General features: G+C 38.1%; 1 protein-coding gene across 7 annotated transcripts in view; it reads left to right on the forward strand.

Annotated features, from left to right (window-relative positions):
* The window catches only part of LOC306654118 (endophilin-A3), a 578,788-nt gene that overhangs the window by 175,923 nt on the left and 377,199 nt on the right, over window positions 1-25,666 (forward strand). For 5 of the 7 annotated variants that reach the window (XM_079127386.1, XM_079127382.1, XM_079127383.1 and 2 more), the window contains one exon: window positions 11,428-11,911. The exons of the other annotated variants lie outside the window; for them this stretch is intronic. In XM_079127386.1, coding sequence (XP_078983512.1) covers window positions 11,428-11,633 — 206 coding nt within the window. In that variant the 3' untranslated portion in view covers window positions 11,634-11,911. Of the gene's footprint in view, window positions 1-11,427; window positions 11,912-25,666 lie in introns of those variants that run through there. 7 annotated transcript variants of the gene reach the window in all.

Consider the following 25,666-nt stretch of genomic DNA (forward strand, 5'->3'; position numbering starts at 1 on the left):
ATTTCCACTGTTGGCCAAAAAAGAAAAATATTTTTTCCATTTCTTCCAATGTTGTAAAAAAATGTAATCTTGCCTTTCAAGGTAATTTCAGTCTCTTCCAATAGAAAGCATAGATGATGTATTTATTATTCAGTTGATTCAGGTCTTAAACCCAATCAATTCAGATCTGAAACTCCCGCTCAACCCCAAGGTGATATTTGGGTAAGTGGGGGAATTTATGAAGTGCCATGGTGGCTGGTAAGGAGGCTTGTGTCTATAGCTGAGGTGACTTGTCCCAGGAGGCCTGGGTCTTGGGCTGGGTTGCCAAAAGTCTCCATCCTGAGCCTGTGTACCAGCCCACAGGTGGCCTCTGGCCTAACCAGCCCCTCTGTCTTTCCTCACCTCCTGCTAGCACTTGAGGGGATTTGTTCATGGGGAGTGAAGGATGTGGCTCCCTCAAGCTCCTCTCTGATTAATTACACCACCCCAACATTTCTGCTGGGCACCAGATCCTCTTTTTGTTCCGGAGCATTTGGGAAGCCTGTGTTCTCCCAGAGTCCACTGGAGAGTGGGGCTTAAGGCCACCTGGTTGGGGTGAAATCCAGAGAGATTTCAACCATCTAACCCACCTTCTCTCTCCAGGCCCTTCTCCCTCCAGGAGGAACTTATATCTCTTCTCTGAATGTCAGGAAATGGCCCTTTCCTCTCCATGGCTTATAAAATACTCTCTAGGCTCTGAGGTCTCCAAACTTTGGTTCTTAGAACCCAAACCTCTCTCTCTCAAATCTCATAAAAATCTACCTGCTCCAACCTTGGATTCTGCAACATTTTGCAACTACAGTGGCCTTATTTTGAAACTTAAAACCCAAACATTACTGCTTTGTTCATGTCCAGGTTCTGCCCTCCACTCAAGGGAGACCACAGTTTATTGGGTTAAGGGCCCCAGACAACAAAAATGACCCAGAATAAAAAATGCATTGATGGTGTTTCAGAATATTGTCCTGCTGTGTGTGTAATTTGGGGTCAGCCAGTCTGAGCTCTGGCTGGTATGAATTTATCCAGTGCCTGTGCTGTTAGGAGTTGTTAGGGTTAGGGCCATGCAGAGGTGTGTGTAGTCCAGGTACATACATGTCACTTGAAGTAGGGAATTCTTGGACAGGGTCCTTCCACTTGGTGGTCTCCAGAGAGATGTTGTATCTTGGGCTTATTTGCTGATGGAGTGTGATCTGAGTGCCAGTCTCGCTTTTGTTCTCAGAGTATCTAAGTGGGTGGGTTGGCAGTGGCCCCTTGCCTGGAATGATGTGAGGAATGTGTCTTTTCCCTGATATGTTCAGTGAGTACTTGGAGCATGCAGATGGGTGCACATGTATGCACACCTAGGTGGCCAGCTTGAACAACTGCATGTCTGTATTTAGTATTTATTTTGGTCATTGCAGGTGGCTTATAGAATAATAGGAAGAAAATTAGAGTTAGCCTCCTAGTCATTGTGACAGCCCACAAATGTCTTGGCAGCCCTTGGCAGTGTCATGGATTATGCAGGAGGTGGCACTCTGGGGTCTGGACTATGGTATCTCATTCTAGCTTAGCCATTAGTCTGAGGGTCAGGCCATTGTGACTTTTTGAAAGCATTTCCACTCCCTCTTCAAAAAGGGGAGACAGGCATGGTGGCACACACCTGTAACCCCAGCTACTCAGGAGGTTGAGGCAGGAGGATTATAAGTCAAAGCCACCCTCAGCAACATAGGAAGACCTTTCTAAAAAAAAAAAAAGGACTGGGGATGTAGCTTAGTGGTAGATTACCCCTGGGTTGAATCCCCAATGCCCCCCCAAATTTAAAAAATAAAGGGGGTAGGTTCATGGAAGACTGCCAAATTCCCTTGTAGCATTAACATTTTGTGTTCAAGGAAAGCTTCTTAAGACTACCATGTGGTTTGGCACCTGATTTCTCTGTTAAAAACTGGTAGTGGAAGAAATGCTAAAAAAGTACTAGCCATTTTTATATGCCACATTAAAATAGTTGTACGTTAATAAAACTGACTTTACTCAGGGCTCAAGTTGCCAAGGGTTTTCAATGTCCCACCTCCACCCACCCAGGTAAATACTGTGTGACTAAACACAGATGAAAAATTCTATGTTGGAAACCCTCAATTCCCTGATGCTTTGACATCGTTGACTGTTACTCTGTTTGAATTCAAAATAATGAACTAAGCCCCAGTATTTAAATCCTCCTACACCCAAACTCTCATCGTCATGACAGAAGGAATACACAGACTTAGGCTGGGATGAGGTCTGTCATGGAAGGAGCAATACAAATGCTAGAAACATCAAGGAGGTCCTAGAAGTTAAGAGGCTGCTCTGCCTAGATTGCTGCATGGGAGGGAGTAGCATCCTGGAGAGGAAGAAGACCTCCTCCCCCCAGCTCTGCCACCTTTTCTTTCCCCTCCAGTTGAAGTTCCTCAACATTTCCAAGCTCCGATAAAAGAACATGGAGGAAGGGGAGAGCCATTACACTAGTGATCCTCAGTCTCCTAGGGACAGTGGAAAGATCTGGAAAGTGTGAAAACATACTGCTATTCCAGTCCCATTGCCAGAGACTCTGATTTAGTTGTTGTGGGGTTCACCCCTGCAGGGGCTTGTTTAATGTGCTACTCAAGTTGAGAACCATTGCCTTTGGAAGGCAGTAGGGAGCCTTCTAGATGTCCCCAGGGGAACTCCACCAATTAGAGCCCCTTGGGTGAATCTCAGCTTATGTACTCCCTCCCAAGTGGACATGGGCAGAGTGTTAAGAAGGTTGTAGGAAGTTGGTGGAACTGAGGACTTCCCTGTCAGTCACAGAAATGGGCAAAATGGGCACTACTCAGTGAATTTCATGCCACTGAAACCAATATCAAAGCCTTGTCACAGAAGGAAAATTCCCCTTCCTGTGCCATCCCTGGATCCTTCCCTTCCTCTCCCCACAGTGCTGCTGTCCCCATCACTCCCCATGACAGACTTCTTATTTGTCCAACCACAAAAATACCCTAATTTCTTTCTCTCCTCTTCCTTCTCTTTCCTCTTCCCCCGCCCCCTCTCTCTCTCTCTCTCTCTCTCCTCTCTCTCTACTTGAACTGGTGAGGAAGGCCCATAATCTCTTGCAGATCTTGTTTCAACTCTTGCTTGAAGTCTAAGGTAGAAAAAGGGTTTCATAATGATAGAAAAAAAGTAAATAAAAATGGAAAACAGCTTTCTGCACAGAACCAGTTCTAAGTCCCTGAGCCAGTGCGGCGAGCTCCAGCCCGCAGGTAGCTTCAGGGACCAGGACAGGGCAGCCAGGGACTTCCCCAAGCAGCCCGGCTCCCTCTGGCAGGAAGCGCCTTTCTAGGCTAGCTTCTTGGAGCAGACTGCCCAGTGAGAGCCCTTCTACACAGAGCCAGCCACAAGTCCCCAAGCCAGCGGAGAGCTCTGACCCGCAAGCAGCCTCTGGGACCAGGGCAGGGCAGCCAGAGACCTCTCCAGGCAGCCCTGCCCACTCTGGCCCCAGGCTTTTTCCATAGGGCGATCCAATATGGTGGACTAGAGGGTGACTGCATCTCCAGTCGCTCCAGACCCAGGATTCAAGAAGGGGAGGCATTGAGAGACTCGGACTAAAATAGAGCCACGGGGTGAGTCTCCCCTACCTTGTGAAGCTTGGCCCGGCGGCTTATCAGAGTAGGGCAGGGCAGCTAGAGTCTTCCCCAGGCAGCCTTGCGCACTCTGGCGGTGGGCTCCTCCCACACGGCCAGCTTCTTGGAGCAGGCCCCCCAGTGAGAGCCTTTCCACACAGAGCCAGCTCCAAGCCCTGGAACCAGTAGCAGGCTAGGGGCAGCTTTCTTTGGAAGCACTGCATTATCAAGTTACTCCAAGACTTCAGGCTACTGAAGGCTGGGAGGTGATACGCTGGAAATCTACAGGGACACTATAAGTCAATAGAGGAAATCTGCAATACCACAGAGTCCTACTGACATCTGACCAATATGAGAAAACAAGGGAAGAAAATGTCCCAAACAAACCTAGATAATATTTCAACAAAACCCAATGACAGCACAGCAGAAGAAATGTCAGAAAGGGAGTTCAGAATGTACATAATTAAAACAATCAGGGAAGCAAATGAGGAGATGAAAGAGCAAATGCAGATATTGAAGGAGGAGATGAAAGAGCAAATGCAGGCATTAAATGATCACACCAGTCAACAATTAAAAGAGCAAATACGGGAAGCAAGAGATCATTTCAATAAAGAGTTAGAGATACTGAAAAAAAACAAACAGAAATCCTTGAAATGAAGGAAACAATAAACCAAATTAAGAACTCCATAGAAAGCATAACCAATAGGATAGAACACCTGGAAGACAGAACCTCAGATATTGAAAACAAAATATTTAATCTTGAAAATAAAGTTGAACAAACAGAGAAGATGGTAAGAAATCATGAACAGAATCTACAAGAATTATGGGATATCATGAAAAGGCCAAATATAAGAATTATTGGGATTGAGGAAGGCTTAGAGAAACAAACCAAAGGAATGAACAATCTATTCAATGAAATAATATCAGAAAATTTCCCAAATCTGAAGAATGAAATGGAAAACCAAGTTCAAGAGGCTTATAGGACTCCAAATATACAAAATTACAACAGACCCACACCAAGGCACATTATTATGAAAATACCTAACATACAAAATAAAGACAGACTTTTAAAGGCTGAGAGAGAAAAGAATCAAATTACATTCAGGGGGAAACCAATAAGAATATCAGCTGATTTTTCAGTCCAGACCCTAAAAGCTAGAAGGGCCTAGAACAACATTTACCAAGCCCTGAAAGAAAACGGATGCCAACCAAGAATCTTATATCCAGCAAAACTTACTTTCAGGTTTGACGACAAAATAAGATCCTTCCATGATAAACAAAAGCTAAAGGAATTTACAGAAAGAAAGCCAGCATTACAGAACATTCTCAGCAAAATATTCCATGAGGAAGAGATGAAAAACAATGATGCAAATCAGCAACGGGAGGAACTAGCCTAAAGGAATAGCCAAATAAAGGAGAAACCAAATCATGTCAAAAAACAAAAATGAGTCAAATGGCTGGGACTACAAATCATATCACAATAATAACCCTGAATGTTAATGGCCTGAACTCATCAATCAAAAGACATAGACTGGCAGATTGGATTAAAAAGAAAAATCCAACAATATGCCGCCTGCAAGAGCCTCATCTCATAGAAAGAGATACCCATAGACTAAAGGTGAAAGGATGGGGAAAAACATACCATGCACACGGACACAGCAAAAAAGCTGGATTATCCATCCTAATTTCAGATACTATGGACTTCAAGCCAAAACTAGTCAGAAGGATAAAGAAGGACATTACATACTGCTTAAGGGAAGCATAAATCAGCGAGACATAACAATCATAAATATCTATTCCCCGAACATTGGCTCATCCATGTACATCAAACAAATCCTTCTCAATTCCAGAAATCAAATAGACCACAACACAATAATACTAGGCGATTTTAACATACCTCTCTCACAGCTGGATAGATCTTCCAAACAAAAATTGAATAAAGAAACCATAGATCTCAATAACACAATCAACAATTTAGACTTAACCGACTTATATAGAATATACCATCCAACAAAGAACGAATACACTTTCTTCTCAGCAGCACATGGATCCTTCTCTAAAATAGACCATATTTTATGCCACAAAGCTACTGCTAGCAAATACAAGAAGATAGAGATACTACCTTTTACTCTATCAGATCATAATGGATTGAAATTAGAAATAAATGACAGAATAAAAAACAGAAATTTCTCCAATACTTGGAGATTAAATAATACACTATTATATGATGAATGGATAACAGAAGACATCAGGAGGGAAAAAAAAATTCTTAGAAGTAAACGAGAACAAATACACATCATATCAAAATCTCTGGGACACTATGAAAGCAGTACTTAGAGGAAGATTTATTTCATGGGGCGCATTCAACAAAAGAAGTAGAAATCAACAAATAAATGACTTAACACTACAGCTCAAAGCCCTAGAAAAAGAAGAGCAGACCAACACCAAAAGTAGTAGAAGTCAGGAAATAGTTAAAATCAGAGCCGAAATCAACGAAATTGAAACAAAAGAAATAATCGGAAAAATTAACAAAATAAATAGTTGGTTCTTTGAAAAAATAAATAAAATTGATAGACCCTTAGCCACACTAACAAAGAGAAAGAGGGAGAAAACTCAAATTACTAAAATTCGGAATGAACAAGGAAATATCACAACAGACACGAGTGAAATACAAAACATAATTACAAGCTATTTTGAAAATCTATACTCCAACAAAACAGAAAACCTAGAAGACATTAACAAGTTTCTAGAGACATATGAATTAGCTAAACTGAACGAGGAAGACATACACAACTTAAATAAATCAATTTCAAATAGAAATAGAAGAGGTCATCAAAAGCCTACCAACAAAGAAAAGTCCAGGGCCAGATGGGTTCTCAGCCGAGTTCTACAAGACCTTTAAAGAAGAGCTCATTCCAATACTTCTCAAAGTATTCCATAAAATAGAAGAGGAGGGAACCCTCCCAAACTCATTCTATGAAGCCAATATCACCCTGATACCTAAACCAGACAGAGATACATCGAGGAAAGAAAATTTCAGACCAATATCCTTAATGAACATCGACCCAAAAATTCTCAACAAAATTTTAGCAAATCGCATACAAAAATATATTAAAAAGATAGTGCACCACGATCAAGTGGGTTTTATCCCAGGGATGCAAGGTTGGTTCAACATCCGGAAATCAATAAATGTCATTCACCATATCAACAGACTAAAATTTAAGAGTCACATGATTATTTCAATAGATGCAGAAAAAGCATTCGATAAAATACAGCATCCCTTCATGCTCAAAACACTAGAAAAAATTGGGGTAGTTGGAACATTCCTTAACATTGTAAAGACCATCTACGCTAAGCCCATGACCAATATCATTCTAAATGGTGAAAAACTGAAAGCATTCCCCCTAAAAACTGGAACAAGGCAGGGATGCCCTCTTTCACCACTTCTATTCAACATCGTTCTTGAGACTCTGGCCAAAGCAATTAGACAAACCAAAGAAATTAAAGGGATACGAATTGGAAAAGAAGAACTCAAACTATCCCTGTTCGCTGATGTCGTGATTATATATTTAGAGGAACCTGGAAATTCCACCAGAAAACTCTTAGAACTCATAAGTGAATTCAGTGAAGTAGCAGGTTACAAGATAAATGCTCAAAAATCCAATGTATTTTTATACATAAATGATGAATCTTCAGAAAGAGAAATTAGGAAAACTACCCCATTCACAATAGCATCGAAAAAAATAAAATACTTGGGAATCAATCTCACAAAAGAGGTGAAATACCTCTACAATGAGAACTACAGAACACTAAAGAAAGAAATTAAAGAAAACCTTAGAAGATGGAAAGATCTCCCATGTTCTTCAAAAGGCAGAATTAATATTGTCAAAATGGCCATACTACCAAAAGTGCTATACAGATTCAATGCAATTCCAATTAAAATCCCAATGATGTACCTTACAGAAATAGAGCAAGCAATTATGAAATTCATCTGGAAGAATAAGAAACCCAGAATAGCTAAAGCAATCCTCAGTAGAAAGAGCGAAGCAGGGGGTATCGCAATACCAGATCTTCAACTCTATTACAAAGCAATAGTAACAAGAACGGCATGGTATTGGTACCAAAATAGACAGGTAGATCAATAGTACAGAATAGAGGACATGGACACAAACCCAAATAAATACAATTTTCTCATACTAGACAAAGGTGCCAAAAATATGCAGTGGAGAAAAGATAGCCTCTTCAACAAATGGTGCTGGGAAAACTGGAAAACCATATGCAACAGAATGAAATTAAACCCCTGTCTCTCACCCTGCACAAAATTCAACTCAAAATGGATCAAGGACCTCGGAATCAGACCAGAGACCCTTCATCTTATAGAAGAAAAAGTAGGTCCAAACCTTCAACTTGTTGACTTAGGATCAGACTTCCTTAACAGGACTCCCATAGCACAAGAAATAAAAGCACAAATCAACAACTGGGATAGATTCAAACTAAAAAGCTTTCTCTCAGCAAAGGAAACTATCAGTAATGTGAAGAGAGAGCCTACAGAGTGGGAGAATATCTTTGCCACTCATACTTCAGATAGAGCGCTAATTTCCAGAACTATAAAGAACTCAAAAAACTCTACACCAAGAATACAAATAATCCAATCAACAAATGGCCTAAGGAAATGAACAGACACTTCACAGAAGAAGATGTACAAGCAATCAACAGATATATGAAAAAATGTTCAACATCTCTAGTAGTAAGAGAAATGCAAATCAAAACTACCCTAAGATTTCATCTCACCCCAATTAGAATGGCGATTATCAAGAACACAAGCAACAATAGGTGTTGGCGAGGATGTGGGGAAAAAGGTACACTCATACATTGCTGGTGGGGTTGCATATTAGTGCAGCCACTCTGGAAAGCAGTATGGAGATTCCTCAGAAAGCTTGGAATGGAACCACCATTTGACCCAGCTATCCCACTCCTTGGCCTATACCCAAATGACTTAAAATCAGCATACTACAGAGATACAGCCACATCAATGTTCATAGCTGCTCAATTCACTATAGCCAGATGTGGAACCAACCTAGATGCCCTTCAGTTGATGAATGGATAAAGAAACTGTGGCATATATATACAATGGAATATTACTCTGCCATGAAGAATGATAGAATTATGGCATTTGCAGGCAAATGGATGAAATTGGAGAATATCATGCCAAGAGAGATAAGCCAATCTCAAAAAACTAACGGATGAATGATCTCGCTGATAAGCGGATGAGGACATATAATGGGGGGTTGGAGGGGTTAGCGTTAGGGTTAGGATTAGGTTTAGGGTTAGGGACAAGGAGGGTGGTAAGAATGGAGGAAGGAAGGACTGTGTAGAGGGAAAAGAGGGGTGGGAGGGGTGGCGGTGAAGGGAAAAAATAACAGAATTAATCAAACAACATTGCCCTATGTAAATTTATGTTTACACAAATGGTATGCCTTGACTCCATGTACAAATAGAGAAACAACATGTATCCCTTTTGTCTAAATAATAAAAAAAATGGAAAACATAAAATAGGAGAACTGAAGTAAGATAAAATATACCTGATATTTTAATCCTGGGAAAGGATTAAACCTTCTTGAAGGATGAACACTGAAACTGCAGTGGTCTTGCTCTGGGCTGTCATCCTTCTCTTCCTTTCCAGATCTCTCTCTGCCTATTTTGGGACCTAGGGATGCTTTCACATAGCCAGGCTGGCTTGGGGAGTGACTTCCTCTTGGTTGACTTGGGTCCATCTATATGATGGTTCCCACATAGACAGGTGTGAACTTCTCTGAGATGGCCCTATCTTCAGACAAAAACATGTCTCCTCACTGTGGTTCATGCCATAAGCCTCCTCCAGGTGAGGCATCATCTCCCTTGACCAGGGGCCCTCGGCTCCTGCCTGTTGCTCACCTTCCACTCCTTGGCAGGGATCAGTGGCATTTTCTGAGCTCTTGGAGGCTACAGAGAACTTGTGTGGGGTGGTTGCATCTCCTCCCCTTACAAACTAAGTCATTACCCTAAACCAACCTAGAAAGCTTCTGTTCAGGATCCCATAGACGTATGTAGTTTGAGGCAATTTTTTTTTCTAATCTTCAAAATGTACATATTTTAGAAAATGGAAAAAAGAAGAAATAACTATTTTTTTAAAAATAAAGCTAACATTACTATGGAATCAAAGTCTGATCAGAATACAAAAACAAAATCATTTCATTTTTAAATACAGATACAAAAATCTTAAAATAGTGACAGGTTTCATCTAGTCCTAGAATCAAAAACCAAGTAGTATATGAACCAGTGTGGGTTTTTTCCAAGTGGTCAGACATTTTAAAAATCTCTTAAAATTAATACTCAAAAAATGTTTGACACAGTCAAACTTGAAATGAGATTTTTGTGGGAAAAACTTGATACGTTTATGCTTACACTGTTTCAGATTTCTGGATGCCTGACAAAACAGTAGAAATTCTATTCCTTGCCCCATCAACAGCACAAACTGCAGAAATGAAATGAAAAAAATTATTAATAAGCTGGGAATAATGTTTGTAGCAAACAAGACAGATACAGGATCAATGTTTGTAGTCTAAAGGGGCTTCTAAAAATTTTTTAAAAAGTAAATGATAGCATAATAAATTGACAGTAAACATCAAATATCTTAGAAAATTTATGTTCTGTGATCATCAAATTCCTGTCTAGGAATTTATCCTCAGGAAAAATTTTTTGCATGCATATATATATATATATATATATATATATATATACACACACACACAAATATATACTGTTTTTCAAAGAGTTAAGTATGAAAGCCAAAAGAGAATGAGAGAATCTTAAATATACAACAGATTAAAGAAGTTGAGTTACATTAATAAAGTTGACAGTTGGTCAGTAACTAAAAGTAACCTGGAAATACCCTTACAATACTGTGTACAAGAAGATTCCTTTTTTCTTTTTTTTTTTTCTTTTTTTTTTTAGTTGTGATGGACTCAATACCTTTTTTTATTTATTTATTTTTATGTGGTATTGAGGATCAAATCCAGTGCCTCACATGTGATAGGCAAGTACTCCACCACTGAGCCACAACCCCAGCCACAACATTCTTGAATGAAAATAACTATATGTTAATGTATATGTAAATACATTCATGAAAACACCTGAAATCTGAAAGCTTAACATTGGTTATCTCTGGGTTAGTGTGTTATAGTTCTTTCTTTAACGATTACCATGTTTTCCTTTTAGAAAAAAAAATGTTTTAAAATGTTCTTCTAAGAACTCCAGGCTTTGTATGGTAACCTCAAGATGTTAGGCTGGCCTATGAATATTCTGCCTATTCCTGTCCTGGCTCCTGCCCACCAACTCTAGGAAGATGTCTCTGACCATCTAGGCATCTCTGTTCTGCTCTTCAACTTTCTCAACTTTGTCCTGTAACTGCTTCCATGTACCATCCAGTCTCCACAAAGAGGCTGTAAGCTTCCTGTGGAGTGTAGTTGGGCTTGTCATTCTCCTGCCCCTCCCTTAGGCTCCAGCCCAAGCAGAGGGGCAGCCCTGAGGAGATGGGCTTGGCATGTGTCCTTCTACCTGGGAGGTCTAAGGAGACGGACACTGGGGCTAGGAGGTGTGCTCAGGCAGCTGGAGAACAAGGCAGAGACCATGCTGCAGCACCTGTGAGCAGCTGGGAAGGAAGCCAGGGTCCTTTGTGCTCTCCAGACATGTCCACATTTCCAATTTCCCATGATGATTGGTCATGTTAACCTGTATTTTTTTTTTTTTCTCCATATCATGCGGACAGGTTCTAACATTCCCATGGACCAGCCCTGCTGTCGTGGTCTCTATGACTTTGAGCCAGAAAACCAAGGAGAATTAGGATTTAAAGAAGGGGACGTCATTACATTAACCAATCAAATAGATGAAAATTGGTATGAAGGAATGATACGTGGGGAGTCCGGATTCTTCCCCATTAATTATGTCGAAGTCATTGTGCCTTTACCTCAGTAAATGTGTTACTCAAACTCTGGACCTACTTTCACAACTGAAATGATTTCACACCAATGTTCTTGCAGTGTGGTGTTCTGTGACATCCTTGCTCTCTGACCAACTTTTGTATGTGTGTTCTCTTTATAATGTATTTTGTATCAATTTAATCTGTATAAATGATTTTCTTGACTGAGCTACATGAAAATAGTTTTCTTCTTTGCTTACAGTCCTAAAAAGTCATTGGTTAAATGTATGTGCTTCCTGTTGCTGAAAAAAATAAATTGCACCCATTGCAGATATGTCAGCAAGTTGCCTATATATTCCTCAGCTGCAGTGGAATGCGACATTTGAAACTAAGAACTGCTAAATATTTTGTTTCTTGACATTACTGATGGCATCTGGTCTTTTTCCCTTCATCATGTTTTAAACTTACCTGTGAATCTCCCAATAAACATGACACACTGTGTTGGCAAAAGGCCTGTTATTTTTAATGTTGAATTAAGCATACTAAGCACACTATTCCAGCTGCAAAATCCTTCTGACTATGGATCACAGTGTGGCTGCTTAGGTGATTGCTCCTGACCAACATCAGTAGGGTTGAGAGGGTCTTCACTTTCCACTGACTCAAACATGGTGCCCCCTCCTTCCAGTTGGGTGATGGAAACCTCTTCTACTTTCCTCAAAGTGTATTTATAAAAAAACCCAACTCGAGCTTTGTTGGTTAAGCTTTGTCAAATATTGGGTAGGTTTTCTAAGCATGTCCTCAGGAGGTAGCATGACCAGGTGTTGGGTTGAGTGTTCAATTACATGACCACTTAGGTTCAGTGAACAGCCCGTGGCCTTGCCAGGGTATGCACTTGTCTTGTGCTTTGACCTGGTGAGTCCACAACATCCCTGTGACAGGGAGGGTCAGGTATATTCCCCTTTTGCAGAGAAGGTAATTCAATGAATAACTTGCCCAGGATCAAACAACCAAGTAGTGGCTGAGACAGAGTATGAACTCAGATTGTTTGACATACCTAACAACACACTTAAGCATCCAGGTCACTTGGAAGTGTACCACTGTTCATCGATATTTGAAACAAATGCCAAGAGGCCAGATCAGTCACCTAAGCCAGGTTTCTCAATCTGAGTTCATGGTACATCACTAATTCATGACAGCAAGCTTTTCTACCAGCCAGCTACAATTACACACACACACACACACACACACACACACACACACACACCCCTTATACAAAACAGTTGTACATTCAGTGTCTATGATTTATTACTTATTGAGTACTAACTGTGCCAGATGCTCTTCCAAGCATTTCACATAAGCAAATCCATTTCGTCCTCATAATCCACCCTCTGAGGTAGACCTGATGCTCATTTTTTTTTCAGATAAGGAATTGAGATGTTGAAAAGCTATGTAACTTGTCCACAGTCACACAATTACATGGCAGAGCTAGGTTTCAATGCCAGCAGTCTCTCTCCTGTACTCATGATCTTTATCCCATGTCCTACCTCTCATCATATGTGTTTGTCCACATATAGTCACAAAGTAGCCCATTTTTTAAAAAAACCATCAGCTTTTATTCTTCAGCTGCCAAGTTAGAAATTACCAAAGGGAAAGAGAAATTAGGACCATTCTGCATAGCCATAATATACTTTGATAACCTGTTTGGGAAGTAAACACTAGCTGAAGTTAACTGAGTGCTATCGATTAAGCACTAAGAATAACAAGTCAGCAATTTACATGAGATCACTTTAAAGCAATTAAAATGGGACTTGCATCAGTTGACAGGTATCTGCTGAAGAGGAAAGGCAATGATCATGGGCTGGCAATGAGCTGGAAGTGCTTGTAGTTGTGTGTCTTTCCCTGGTTCTTGGTCTCAGCTAGCATGGAGGGTTCCATCTCCAGGAGACATTGACGGAGAGGACTCAGCAGGTAGTACCCTTTAGCCTAGCTTCTGGCACTGGGTTTATACCACTCTACTTCTGACCAGTTGTTAGACAGAAAATTGCATGGTGGACTCGAGTCTTAAGGTTTTCACAGATTTATATTGGAAGTTCACTGTATGACTCCCTTCAAGTCTTTTTTCATCTTTGAGGGACTCATGCAAATTTTATTTTTCATTGTAAAATATATCCAGGACTTTCTAGATGTCAAAGCAATTTCAGAAGTTCAAATGGCTTTATTTTTCTAATTATAAATGTAATACAGATATATTGCAGAAAAATTTCAGAAGGTATATCAAGTTATAAGAAGGTGAAAATTGCCTTTTATTCCATAACCTCAAATCATTACATTTGTTAACATTCTCAGTATGTTCTCCCAGTTTTGCCCAAGCATTCATAAATGGGAGTACATATCATGATCTCAGCTTTCTATATTAATAATTGTAGAACCTAAGTGTTAAGGTTAATTAGAATTGGTAATTTATTGTAATTAGAAGTGGTAATTTATTGTAAGGCTGTATAACTTCTACAGTTAATCTCTTACTATTATTCAGTTCCAGTTTTCCTACATTATAGACAAACCTGAAACAAACATCTATGTTTATTAAGTTAGTTATTTCCTTATGATTTATTTATTAGTTGTTTTTTTTTTTACATTTTTTGACCCAAAGGACTCAGTGAACCTAGATATATTTAAATTTGGTATACTAATTAAAATTCTCATTATAGTATCTGAATTCCTGAAGACTGTATTTTTTATATCACTTACATTTCCACAGTGTTTTCTATAATATCTATGCCAATTTACTTTCCTACCAAGAGTGTCCAAGGGTTTCCTTTTCTCCAAATCCTCACCAGCACTTGTTATCTCTTGTCTTTTTTGATAATAACCATCCTAAGGGGTGTAAGGTGATAGAGTAGTTCCCTCTTATCTGCAGGGGATGCATTCTTAGATACTTAGTAGTTGCCTAAACCACAGACAATACTCAATCCTATATTCCTCTGTGTGTGTGTGTGTGTGTGTGTGTGTGTGTGTGTGTGTATGCATTTCATGCCATTTCCATCTTAAATAAGATGCACTTATCACAAACTGTGACCCTAACTTTTGCAGTTTGAGATGTGACAAACTAGCACAACTTTCTTTTTTCCTTCACAATGTCACAGATTTGTTTCTCCCACAGATCTTAGCAACCTCAGCACACAATTTTTTTTTCTCCTGTGCTTATTAAGTTGAGAACTTTCACTTTTCATGTAAGGAATCACTTTTACACCTTCTCTTTGGCATATCTGAATAGTCAGCATCACTACTCTTGCACTTTGAGGCCCTTTTAAGTAAAATAAGCACTGCAACACTGCAACAGGAAATCTGACCACTGAGATGGCTACTAAGTGACTAATGGGCAGGTAGGGTATACAGCATGGATACATTGAACAAAGGGATGATTAAATATCCTGGGTGTGATGGAGCAAGACAGCACAAGATTTCATCCTGTTACTCAGCATGATGTGTGATTTAAAACTTATATTTTTGTAATTTGCCACATAATATTTTCAGAGTATTGGTCATATGGGTTACCAAAACTATGGAAAGCAAAACCACAGATAAGGGAACACTACTGAATCCCAATGTGGTTTTTATTTTGCTGATGATTAGTGATGTTGAGAACCTCTTTGCACATTTTAAAATCAGATTTTTTTTTTTTTTGCTATTGAGTTGTGTGAGTTCCTTAGATATTTTAGTTATTAACCCCTTAGAAGATATATGGTTGCAAATATTTTCTCCAAATCCATAGATTGCTTTTCATTTTGTTCATTTCCCTTGCTATGTAGAAAAATTTTAGTTTGATATAATCATTCTTGTTAATTATTGCTTATATTGTGTGTGTTTTTGATGTCACATCCAAAATTACTGCTAATATCAATGTCAAAGAGCTTTTCCCTGTGTTTATTTTTCTTCTTAGGATTTTTATTCTTTCAGGTCTTATATTTAAATCTTTAATCCATTTTCAGTTGATTTTTTGTATGTAATGTAGTTTGAAATCAGGAAGTGTGAATGGCATGGGGTTAGGCTGTTTGCATGTGTGTAGGTAGATGAGAACTGAACTAGAGATGTGCAGGCATATACAACTGTAGAGCCAGGGCTGACTGTAGCTCAACTTCAGGTGTTAGCCTTGGGTGCAGGTGGCAGTAGGATCCTTGGGGCTGTTTGTGAGCATATGTGTAGTAGTTGTGCTATATCCCTGGGTCAAAACACCTGTAGAGGCAGGAGCTGGGTGACTCTGGGAAGCAGGGGTGGTGGCTTAAGCACCTGAAAAATGAAAATGCCACTAGGGTGGAACTCTGGGCTGGGCAGGCTGTGGCAGGATCAGTGCAAGTGACTTTCAGGGAAAGAAGGCTGAGAAGGGTGGCAAGTCAACACATAGACTTCCAAGGTGGCTGCCCTGGGTCTTCAGGATGATGCAACTGTAGCAGCAACAGTCTTGTGGTTCTGGGTGGCAGGACCGGCTCAGGCAACTCCAGGAGAAGAGGAAGCAGAGGGATATAGATGGTGTTATATGAAGGCTGGTGGGCTGGATCCTCTGGCCTAAGCAACTGCAGCAGCATATGGTGGATCACATTTATTGATTTGTATATGTGGGAATCACATAAATCTCATTTGATCCTGGTGTATGATGTTTTTAATTTTTGTTCTAATTAGTTATACATGACAGCAGAATGCATTTAAACTCATTATACACAAATGGAGCACAAATCCTCATTTCTCTAGGTGTACACAATGAAGAGTCACACCCTTCGTGCAATCATACAGGTATATAGGATAATAATGTCCATCTCATTTCACCATCCTTCCCACCTCCACACTCTCTCCCCTCCACTCACTCCTTTGCCCAGTCCAAAGTTCCTCTATTCTTTCCCCTGCTCCATTATGGATTGGTATCCACATATCAGAGAAAATATTTGGCCTTTGGTTTTAGAGGATTGACTTATTTTGCTTAGCATGATATTCTCCAACTCCATCCATTTACCTGCAAATGCCATAAATTCATTTTTCTTTAAGGCTGAGTAGTATTACATTGTATATATATATATATATATATATATATATATACATATATATATACAATATATATGTATATGTATACATATATATACAATATATATTGTATATACACACACACACACACACACACACACACACATATATATATATATATATCACATTTTCCTTACCCATTCATCTATTGAAGGACATCTAGGTTGGTTCCATAGTTTCGCTAATGTGAATTGAGCAGCTATAAACATCGATGTGACTGCATCACTATAGTATGCTTGATTTTAAGTCCTTTGGGTATAAACCTAGGAGTGGGATAGCTAGGTCAAATGGTGGTTCCATTCAAAGTTTTCTAAGGAATCTCCATACTGCTTTCCAGAGTGGTTGTGTCAATTTGCAGTCCCACCAGCAATGTATGAGTGTACCTTTTCCCCCACAACCTTGCCCACAGTTATTGTTGCTTGTATTATTGATAATTGCTATTCTGAGTGAGATGAAATCTCACTCAGAGTAGTTTTGATTTGCATTTCTCTAACTGCTAGAGATGTTGAACATTTTTCATGTATTTGTTGATCAATTGTATATCTTCTGTGAAGTGTCTGTTCACTTCCTTAACCCATTTATTTATTTACTTTTTAAATATTTTTTTAGTTGTAGATGGACACAATACCTTTTTAAAAATTTATTTATTGTTATGTGGTGCTGAAGATTGAACCCAGAGCTTCACACATGCTAGACAAGTGCTCTACCACTGAGCCACAAACGCAGCCCCGCTTAGTCCATTTATTGATTGGGTTATTTGAATTATTTGTTTTTTGGGTTTTTTGGTGTTAAATTTTTTGAGTTCTTTATATATCCTGGAGATTAGTGCTCTATCTGATGTGCATGTGGTAAATATTTTCTCCCATTCTGTAGGCTCTCTGTTCACATTATCATTTCCTTTGCTGAGGAGAAGTTTTTTAGTTTGAAATCATTCTATTTATTGATTCTTGATTTTATTTCTTTTTTTTTGTATTTTATACCTTTATTTTATTCATTTTTTTATTGTAAACAAATGGAATACATGTTGTTTCTCTGTTTGTACATGGAGTAATTGATTTCATTTCTTGAGTTTTAGGAGTTTTGTTAAGGAAGTCCAGTCCTAAGCTGACATGAAGATTTGGGCTTACTTTTTTTGGGCCTAGATTTAGGCACAAGGTCTATGGTCTAATTCTTAGGTTCTTGATCCACTTTTGAGTTGAGTTTTTTTGCAGGATGAAAGATGGGGGTTTAATTTCATTTTGTTACATATGGATTTCCAGTTTTCCTAGCACCATTTGTTGAAGAGGCTATCTTTTCTCCAATGTATGTTTTTGCTGCCTTTGTCTAGTATGAGATAACTGTACTTAATGTGGGTTTGTCTGTGTCTTCTATTCCATACCATTGCTCTATGTGTTTGTTTTGGTGCCAATACCATGCCGTTTTTCTTACCATGGCTCGGTAGTGTAGCTTAAGATCTTTTATTGTGAAGCCTCCAGCTTCATCTAGCTAAGGATTGCTTTGGCTATTCTGGGTCTCTTATTTTTCCACATGAATTTCATGATTGCTTTTTCTATTTCTATGAAGAATGACATTGGGATTTTAATAAGAATTGCATTAAATCTGTACAACACTTTTGGTAGTATAGCCATTTTGACAATATTAATTCTGTCTATCCAGTAGCATGGGAAGTCTTTCCATCTTATAAGGTCTTCTTCAATTTCTCTCTTTAGTATTCTGTAGTTTTCATTTTAGAGGCCTTTCATCTCTTTTGTTAGGTTGATTCCCAAGTTTTTTTTAGGCTATTGTGAATGGGGTAATTTTCCTAATTTTTCTTTCAGAGGATTCATCACTGATGTATAGAAATGCATTTGATTTATGGGTATTCATTTTATATCCTGCTACTTTGCTGAATTCATTTATTAGATCCAGAAGTTTTCTGGTGGAATTTTTTGAATCTTCTAACTATAGAATCATGTTGTTGGCAAATAGTGATAGTTTGAGTTCTTCTTTTCCTATTTGTATCTCTTTAATTTCTTTCATCTAATTGCTCTGGTTAGGGTGTTCAGGACTATGCTGAATAGAAGCCATCTCTGTCTTGTTCCATATTTCAGAGGGAATGCTTTTCAATTTTCCTCCATTAAGAATGATGTTGTCGTTGGGCTTAGTGTAGATATCTTTTACAATGTTGATGTATGTTCCTACCATCCCTGATTTTGGTAGTGTTTTTGAACACGAAGGGGTACTGTATTTTGTCAAATGCTTTTTTTACATCTATTAAGATGATCATGTGATTCTTTTCTTTAAGTCTATTGAGGCAATGAATTATGTTTATTGCTTGTTGTATGTTGAACCAACCTTGTGTCCCTGGGATGAACTCCACTTGATTGTAGTGCACTATCATTTAAATATGTTTTTGTATGCAGTTTGCCAGAATTTTATTGAGAATTTTTGCATCTATGTTCATCAGGGATATTGGTCTGAAGTGTTCTTTCCTTGACATGTCTTTGTCTGGTTTTGGTGTCAAGGTGATACTAGCCTCATAGAATGAGTTTGGAAGAGTTCCCTCCTTTTCCATTTCATGGAATAATTTGAGGAGTATTGGTGTTAGTTCTATTTTGAAGGTCTTGCAGAACTCAGCTAAGAATCCATTGGTCCTGGACTTTTCTTACTTGGTAGGCTTTGATGACTTCTTCTATTTCATTACTTGAAATTGATCTGTTTAAATTATATATGTCCTCCTGATTCAGTTTGGGTAGATCATATGTCTCTAGAAATTTGTCAGTCTTTGAGATTTTCTATTTTATTGGAGTATAAATTTTCAAAATAGTTTCTAGTTATTTCTGTATTTTGGTAGTGTCCTTCATAATATTTCCTTTTTCATCACGAATTTTAATAATTTGAGTTTTCTCTCTCTCTTCATTAGCGTGGGTAAGGGTTTATCAATTTTATTTATTTTTTCAAAGAACCAACTTTTTGTTTGTCAATTTTTAAAATTGTTTCTTTTGTTTCAATTTCATGGATTTAAGCTCTGATTTTAATTATTTCCTGTCTTCTACTACTTTTGGTGTTGATTTTTCTTTTTCTAGAGCTTTGAGATATAATGTTAGGTCATTTATTTGTTGACTTTTTATTCTTTTAATGAATGAGATCAATGCAATGAACTCTCCTCTTAGCACTGCCTTCATAGTGCCCCAGAGATTTTGATACATTGTATCAGTGCTCTCATTTACCTCTAAGAATTTTTTAAAATTTTCTCCCTGATTTCTTCTGCTCTCCGTTCATCATTCAGTATTGTATTGTTTAGTCTCCAGGTGTTGGAGCAGTGTCTATTTTTAATTTTATTGTTTTTTTAAATTTATTTTTATTGTAAACAAATGGGATACATGTTGTTTCAGTTTGTACATGGAGTAACAGCATACCATTTGCATATTCATATATTTACATAGAGTAATGATGTTTGATTCATTCCGTTATTTTTTTCCTTCCCCCCCCACCCCTCCCACCTCTCTTTTCCCTCTATATAGTCCCTCCTTCCTCCATTCTTGTTCCCCTCCCACCCCCCATTAAGTGTCATCATCTGCTTATCAGTGAGATCATTCCTCTTTTGGATTTTTGAGATTGACTTATCTCACTTAACATGATACTCTCCAATTTCATCCATTTGCCTGCAAATGCCATAATTTTATTTTTCTTTATGGCTGAGTAATATTCCATTGTATATATACCACAGTTTCTTTATCCATTCATCAATTGAAGGGCATCTAGGTTGGTTCCATAGTCTGGCTATTGTGAATTGAGCAGCTATGAACATTGATGTGGCTGTATCTCTATAGTAAGCTGATTTTAAGTCCTTTGGGTATAGACCGAGGAGTGGGATAGCTGGGTCAAATGGTAGGTACATTCCAAGTTTTCTAAGGAATCTCCACACTGCTTTCCAGAGTGGCTGCACTAATTTGTAGTCCCACCAGCAATGTATGAGTGTACCTTTTTCCCCACATCCTCTCCAACACCTATTGTTGCTTGTATTCTTGATAATCGCCATTCTAATTGGGGTGAGATGGAATCTTAGGGTAGTTTTGATTTGCATTTCTCTTATTACTAAAGATGTTGAACATGTTTTCATATATCTGTTGATGGCTTGTACATCTTCCTCTGTGAAGTGTCTGTTCATTTCCTTAGCCCATTTGTTGATTGGATTATTTGTATTCTTGGTGTAGAGTTTTTTGAGTTCTTTATAGATTCTGGAAATTAGTGCTCTATCTGAAGTATGAGTGGCAAAGATATTCTCCCACTCTGTAGGCTCTCTCTTCGCATTGCTGATAGTTTCCTTTGCTGAGAGAAAGCTATTTAGTTTGAATCTATTCCACTTGTTGATTTGTGCTTTTATTTCTTGTGCTATGGGAGTCCTGTTAAGGAAGTCTGATCCTAAGCCAACAAGTTGAAGGTTTGGACCTACTTTTTCTTCTATAAGATGCAGGGTCTCTGGTCTGATTTCAAGGTCCTTGATCCATTTTGAGTTGAGTTTTGTGCAGGGTGAGAGATAGGAGATTAGTTTCATTCTGTTGCATATGGTTTTCCAGTTTTCCCAGCACCATTTGTTGAAGAGGCTATCTTTTCTCCATTGCATATTTTTGGCACCTTAGTCTAGTATGAGAAAATTGTATTTATTTGGGTTTATGTCCGTGTCCTCTATTCTGTACCTTTGATCTACCTGTCTATTTTGGTGCCAATACCATGCTGTTTTTGTTACTATTGCTTTGTAGTATAGTCGAAGTTCTGGTATTGTGATACCCCCCTGTTTCATTCTTCCTGCTAAGGATTGCTTTAGCTGTTCTAGGTTTCTTATTCTTCCAGATGAATTTCATGATTGCTTGCTCTATCTGTGAGGTACGTCATTGGGTTTTTAATTGGAATTGCATTGAATCTGTATAGCACTTTTGGTAGTATGGCCATTTTGACAATATTAATTCTTCCTGTCCAAGAACATGGGAGATATTTCCATCTTCTAAGGTCTTCCTTAATTTCTTTCTTCAGTGTTTGTAGTTTTCATTGTAGAGATCTTTTACCTCTTTGGTTAGATTGATACACAAGTATTTTATTTTTTTTGAGGCTATTGCAAATGGAGTTGTTTTCCTCATTCCTTTTCAGCTGTTTCATCGCTTGCATATAAAAATGCTGTAGATTTATGCGTGTTCATTTTATAGCCTGCTATTTTGCTGAATTCATTGATGAGGTCTAGAAGTTTTCTGGAGGAGGTTTTTGGATCCTCTAAATATAGAATCATGTCATCCGCAAATAGTGAAAGCTTAAGTTCCTCTTTTCCTATTCGTATCCCTTTAATTTCTTTAGTCTGCCTAATAGCTCTGGCTAGAGTTTCGAGGATAATGTTGAATAGAAGTGGTGAAAGAGGACATCCCTGTCTTGTTCCCGTTTTTAAAGGGAATGGTTTCAGTTTTTCTCCATTAAGAATGATGTTGGCCATGGGCTTAGCATAAATAGCCTTTACAATGTTCAGGTATGTTCCTACTATCCCTATTTTTTCTAGTGTTTTGAGCATGAAGGGGTGTTGTATTTTGTCAAATGCTTTTTCTGCATCAATTGAGATAACCATATGATTCTTATCCTTAAGTCTATTGATATGATGGATTACGTTTATTGATTTACGAATGTTGAACCATCCTTGCATTCCAGGAATGAACCCCACTTGATCGTGGTGCACAATTTTCTTAATATGTTTTTGAATACGGTTTGCCAATATTTTGTTAAGGATCTTTGCATCTATATTAATCAAGGATATTGGTCTAAAATTTTCTTTCCTTTATGTGTCTTTTCCTGGTTTGGGTATGAGGGTGATATTAGCTTCATAGTATGAGTTCGGTAGGGTACCCTCCTTTTCTATTTCCTGGAATACCTTGAGAAGTATTGGAATGAGTTCTTCTTTGAAGGTCTTGTAGAACTCTGCTGAGAATCCGTCTGGTCCTGGGCTTTTCTTGGATGGTAGATTTTTAATGGCTTCTTCTATTTCATTGCTTGATATTGATCTGTTTAAATTGTGTATGTCCTCCTGGTTCAGTTTGGGAGGAGCATATGTCTCTAGAAATTTGTCAATGTCTTCGGTACTTTCTATTTTGTTGGAATACAGATTTTCAAAGTAGCTTCTCATTATGTTCTGTATCTCAGTGGTGTCTGTTGTGATATTTCCTTTTGCATCCTGTATTTTAGTAATTTGAGTCTTCTCTCTCCTTCTCTTTGTTAGTGTGGCTAAGGGTTTATCTATTTTGTTTACTTTCTCAAAGAAACAACTTTTTGTTATGTCAATTTTTTGAATAGTTTCTTTTGTTTCAATTTCATTGATTTCAGCTCTGATTTTAATTATTTCCTGTCTTCTACTACTTTTGCTGTTATTCTGTTCTTCTTTTTCTAGGCTTTGAGCTGTAATGTTAGGTCATTTAATTGTTGACTTTTCATTCTTTTCTGGAATGTGCTCCATGCAATGAATTTTCCTCTTAGTACTGCTTTCATAGTGTCCCAGATATTTTGATATGTTGTATCATCATTCTCATTGACCTCTAAGAATTTTTTAATCTCCTCCCTGATGTTTTTTGTTATCCATGTTTCATTCAATAGCATATTATTTAGTCTCCAAGTGTTGGAGTAATTTCCTTTTTTTACTTTGTCATTGATTTCTACTCTCAGTCCATTATGATTTGATAGAACACAAGGCAGTATCTCTATTTTTTTGCATTTCCTAATGACTGCTTTGTGGCATAACATATGGTCTATTTTTGAGAAGGTTCCATGTGCTGCTGAGAAGAAAGTATATCTGCTTGTTGATGGATGGAATATTCTATATATGTCTATTAAGTCTAGGTTATTGATTGTGTTATTGAGTTCTATGGTTTCTTTGGTTGGATATTGTTTGGAAGATCTATCTAGTGGTGACAGCGGTGCGTTAAAGTCGCCCAGAATTATTGTGTTGTGGTCTATGTGATTCTTGAAATTGAGAAGGATTTGTTTGATGTACAGGGATGCACCATTGTTTGGGGCATAAATATTTACTATCGTTATGTCTTCCTGATTTATGGTTCCCTTAAGCAATATGAAATGTCCTTCTTTATCCCTTCTGACTAACTTTGGCTTGAAGTCCACTTTATCTATATAAGGATGGCAACCCCCGCTTTTTTACTGAGTCTATGTGCGTGGTAGGTTTTCTCCCATCCTTTCACCTTTAGTCTGTGGATGTCTTTTTCTATGAGATGAGTTTCTTGCAGACAGCATATTGTTGGGTCTTTCTTTTTAATCCATTCTGCCAGTCTATGTCTTTTGATTGAGGAGTTTAGGCCATTAACGTTCAGGGTTATTATTGAGAAATGATTTGTATTCCCAATCATTTGGCTTATTTTTGGTTTTTAAGTTGGCTTGGTTTCTCCTTTGAGTGGTTTTTCTCTAAAGTAGTTCCTCCCTTTCCTGACTTCCACTGTTGTTTTTCATTTCCTCCTCATGGAATATTTTGTTGAGAACATTCTGTAGTGCAGGTTTTCTATTTGTAAATTCTTTTAATTTTTGTTTATCACGGAAGGATTTTATTTCATCTTCAAATCTGAAGGTTAGTTTTGTTGGGTATAGGATTCTTGGTTGGCAACCGTGTTCTTTCAGAGCTTGAAATATGTTGGTCCAGGCCCTTCTAGCTTTTAGAGTCTGGGTTGAGAAGTCGGCTGCTATCTGTATTGGTCTCCCCCATATGTAATCTGATGCTTTTCTCTCGCGGCCTTTAAAATCCTATCTTTATTTTGAATGTTAGGCATTTTCATTATAATGTGCCTTGGTGTGGATCTGTTGTGATTCTGTGCATTTGGTGTTCTGTAAGCCTCTTGTATTTGATTTTCCATTTCATTCTTCAGGTTTGGGAAATTTTCTGATATTATTTCATTGAATAGGTTGTTCATTCCTTTGGTTTGTATCTCTGTGCCTTCCTCAATCCCAATAATTCTTAAATTTGGTCTTTTCATGATGTCCCATAGTTCTTGGAGATTCTGTTCATGATTTCTTACCATCTTCTCTGTTTGGGCGACTTTATTTTCAAGATTAAATATTTTGTCTTCATTGTCTGAGGTTCTGTCTTCCAAGTGGTCTAGTCTGTTGGTGATGCTTTCCATTGAGTTTTTTATTTGGTTTATTGTCTCCTTCATTTCAAGGATTTCCTTTTTTTTTTTTTTTTTTTTTTTTGAGAATCTCTATCTCTTTGTTGAAATGATCTTTTGCTTCCTGCCAGGTGCTCTTTCAGCTTATTGGTATTATCATACATTGCCTGCATTTGCTCTCTTATCTCATCCTTTGCTTCACGAATCATCTTAATCATGTATAATCTGAAGTCCTTTTCTGACATTTCTTCTAACATACTGTCATTGGATTCTATTACTATAGAATCTAGATTTGTTTGGATCATTTTCTTCCCTTGTTTTTTCATGTTGTTCATGTATCTTCCTCTCTAGTGCTGCAGATCTGGGGTATTGCAGATTTCTCCCTATAGGCTTATAGTGACCCTAAAGGTTTCCAAAACCCTTTCTTTAAGGGGAGATCAATATTAGCAGTGCCCAAATCAGACACTATGCAATCCTAGACCTAATAGTCCCTATGGGGACAATAACAAAATTGTCATAATAAACAAAATGAGTTCAAATGTTATCTTCAGTAAAACAAACAAGTTTACAATAATGTCTGCAGTTTCTAATGGAGGACAAAGAGGATGCAGAGGGATGAAGAATATGGCTGTTAATAGGATAAGAAAAGAATATACAGAAGTTCTAGAAAATAGAAAGTGTGAGAGTGTAATCAAAAGAAATTGGATGTTAGTATGTAAATAAGGGAGAAAGTGACTCTGAGGGAACAGGTAAACAAAAGGAAAAGAAAGCAAGAAATGTAAAGAAATAAAAACTTAATTTTGTTTTTAAAAAGGAGAAAACAGAAAATCTACTGTATAACAGTCATATAGTAATGAAACCTCCCAGTGTTCAGTAGCCTGATGCATGAGAGGTAC

This window comes from Sciurus vulgaris (assembly GCF_902686455.1).
Source record: "Sciurus vulgaris genome assembly, chromosome: 2".
Lineage (NCBI taxonomy): Eukaryota > Metazoa > Chordata > Mammalia > Rodentia > Sciuridae > Sciurus > Sciurus vulgaris.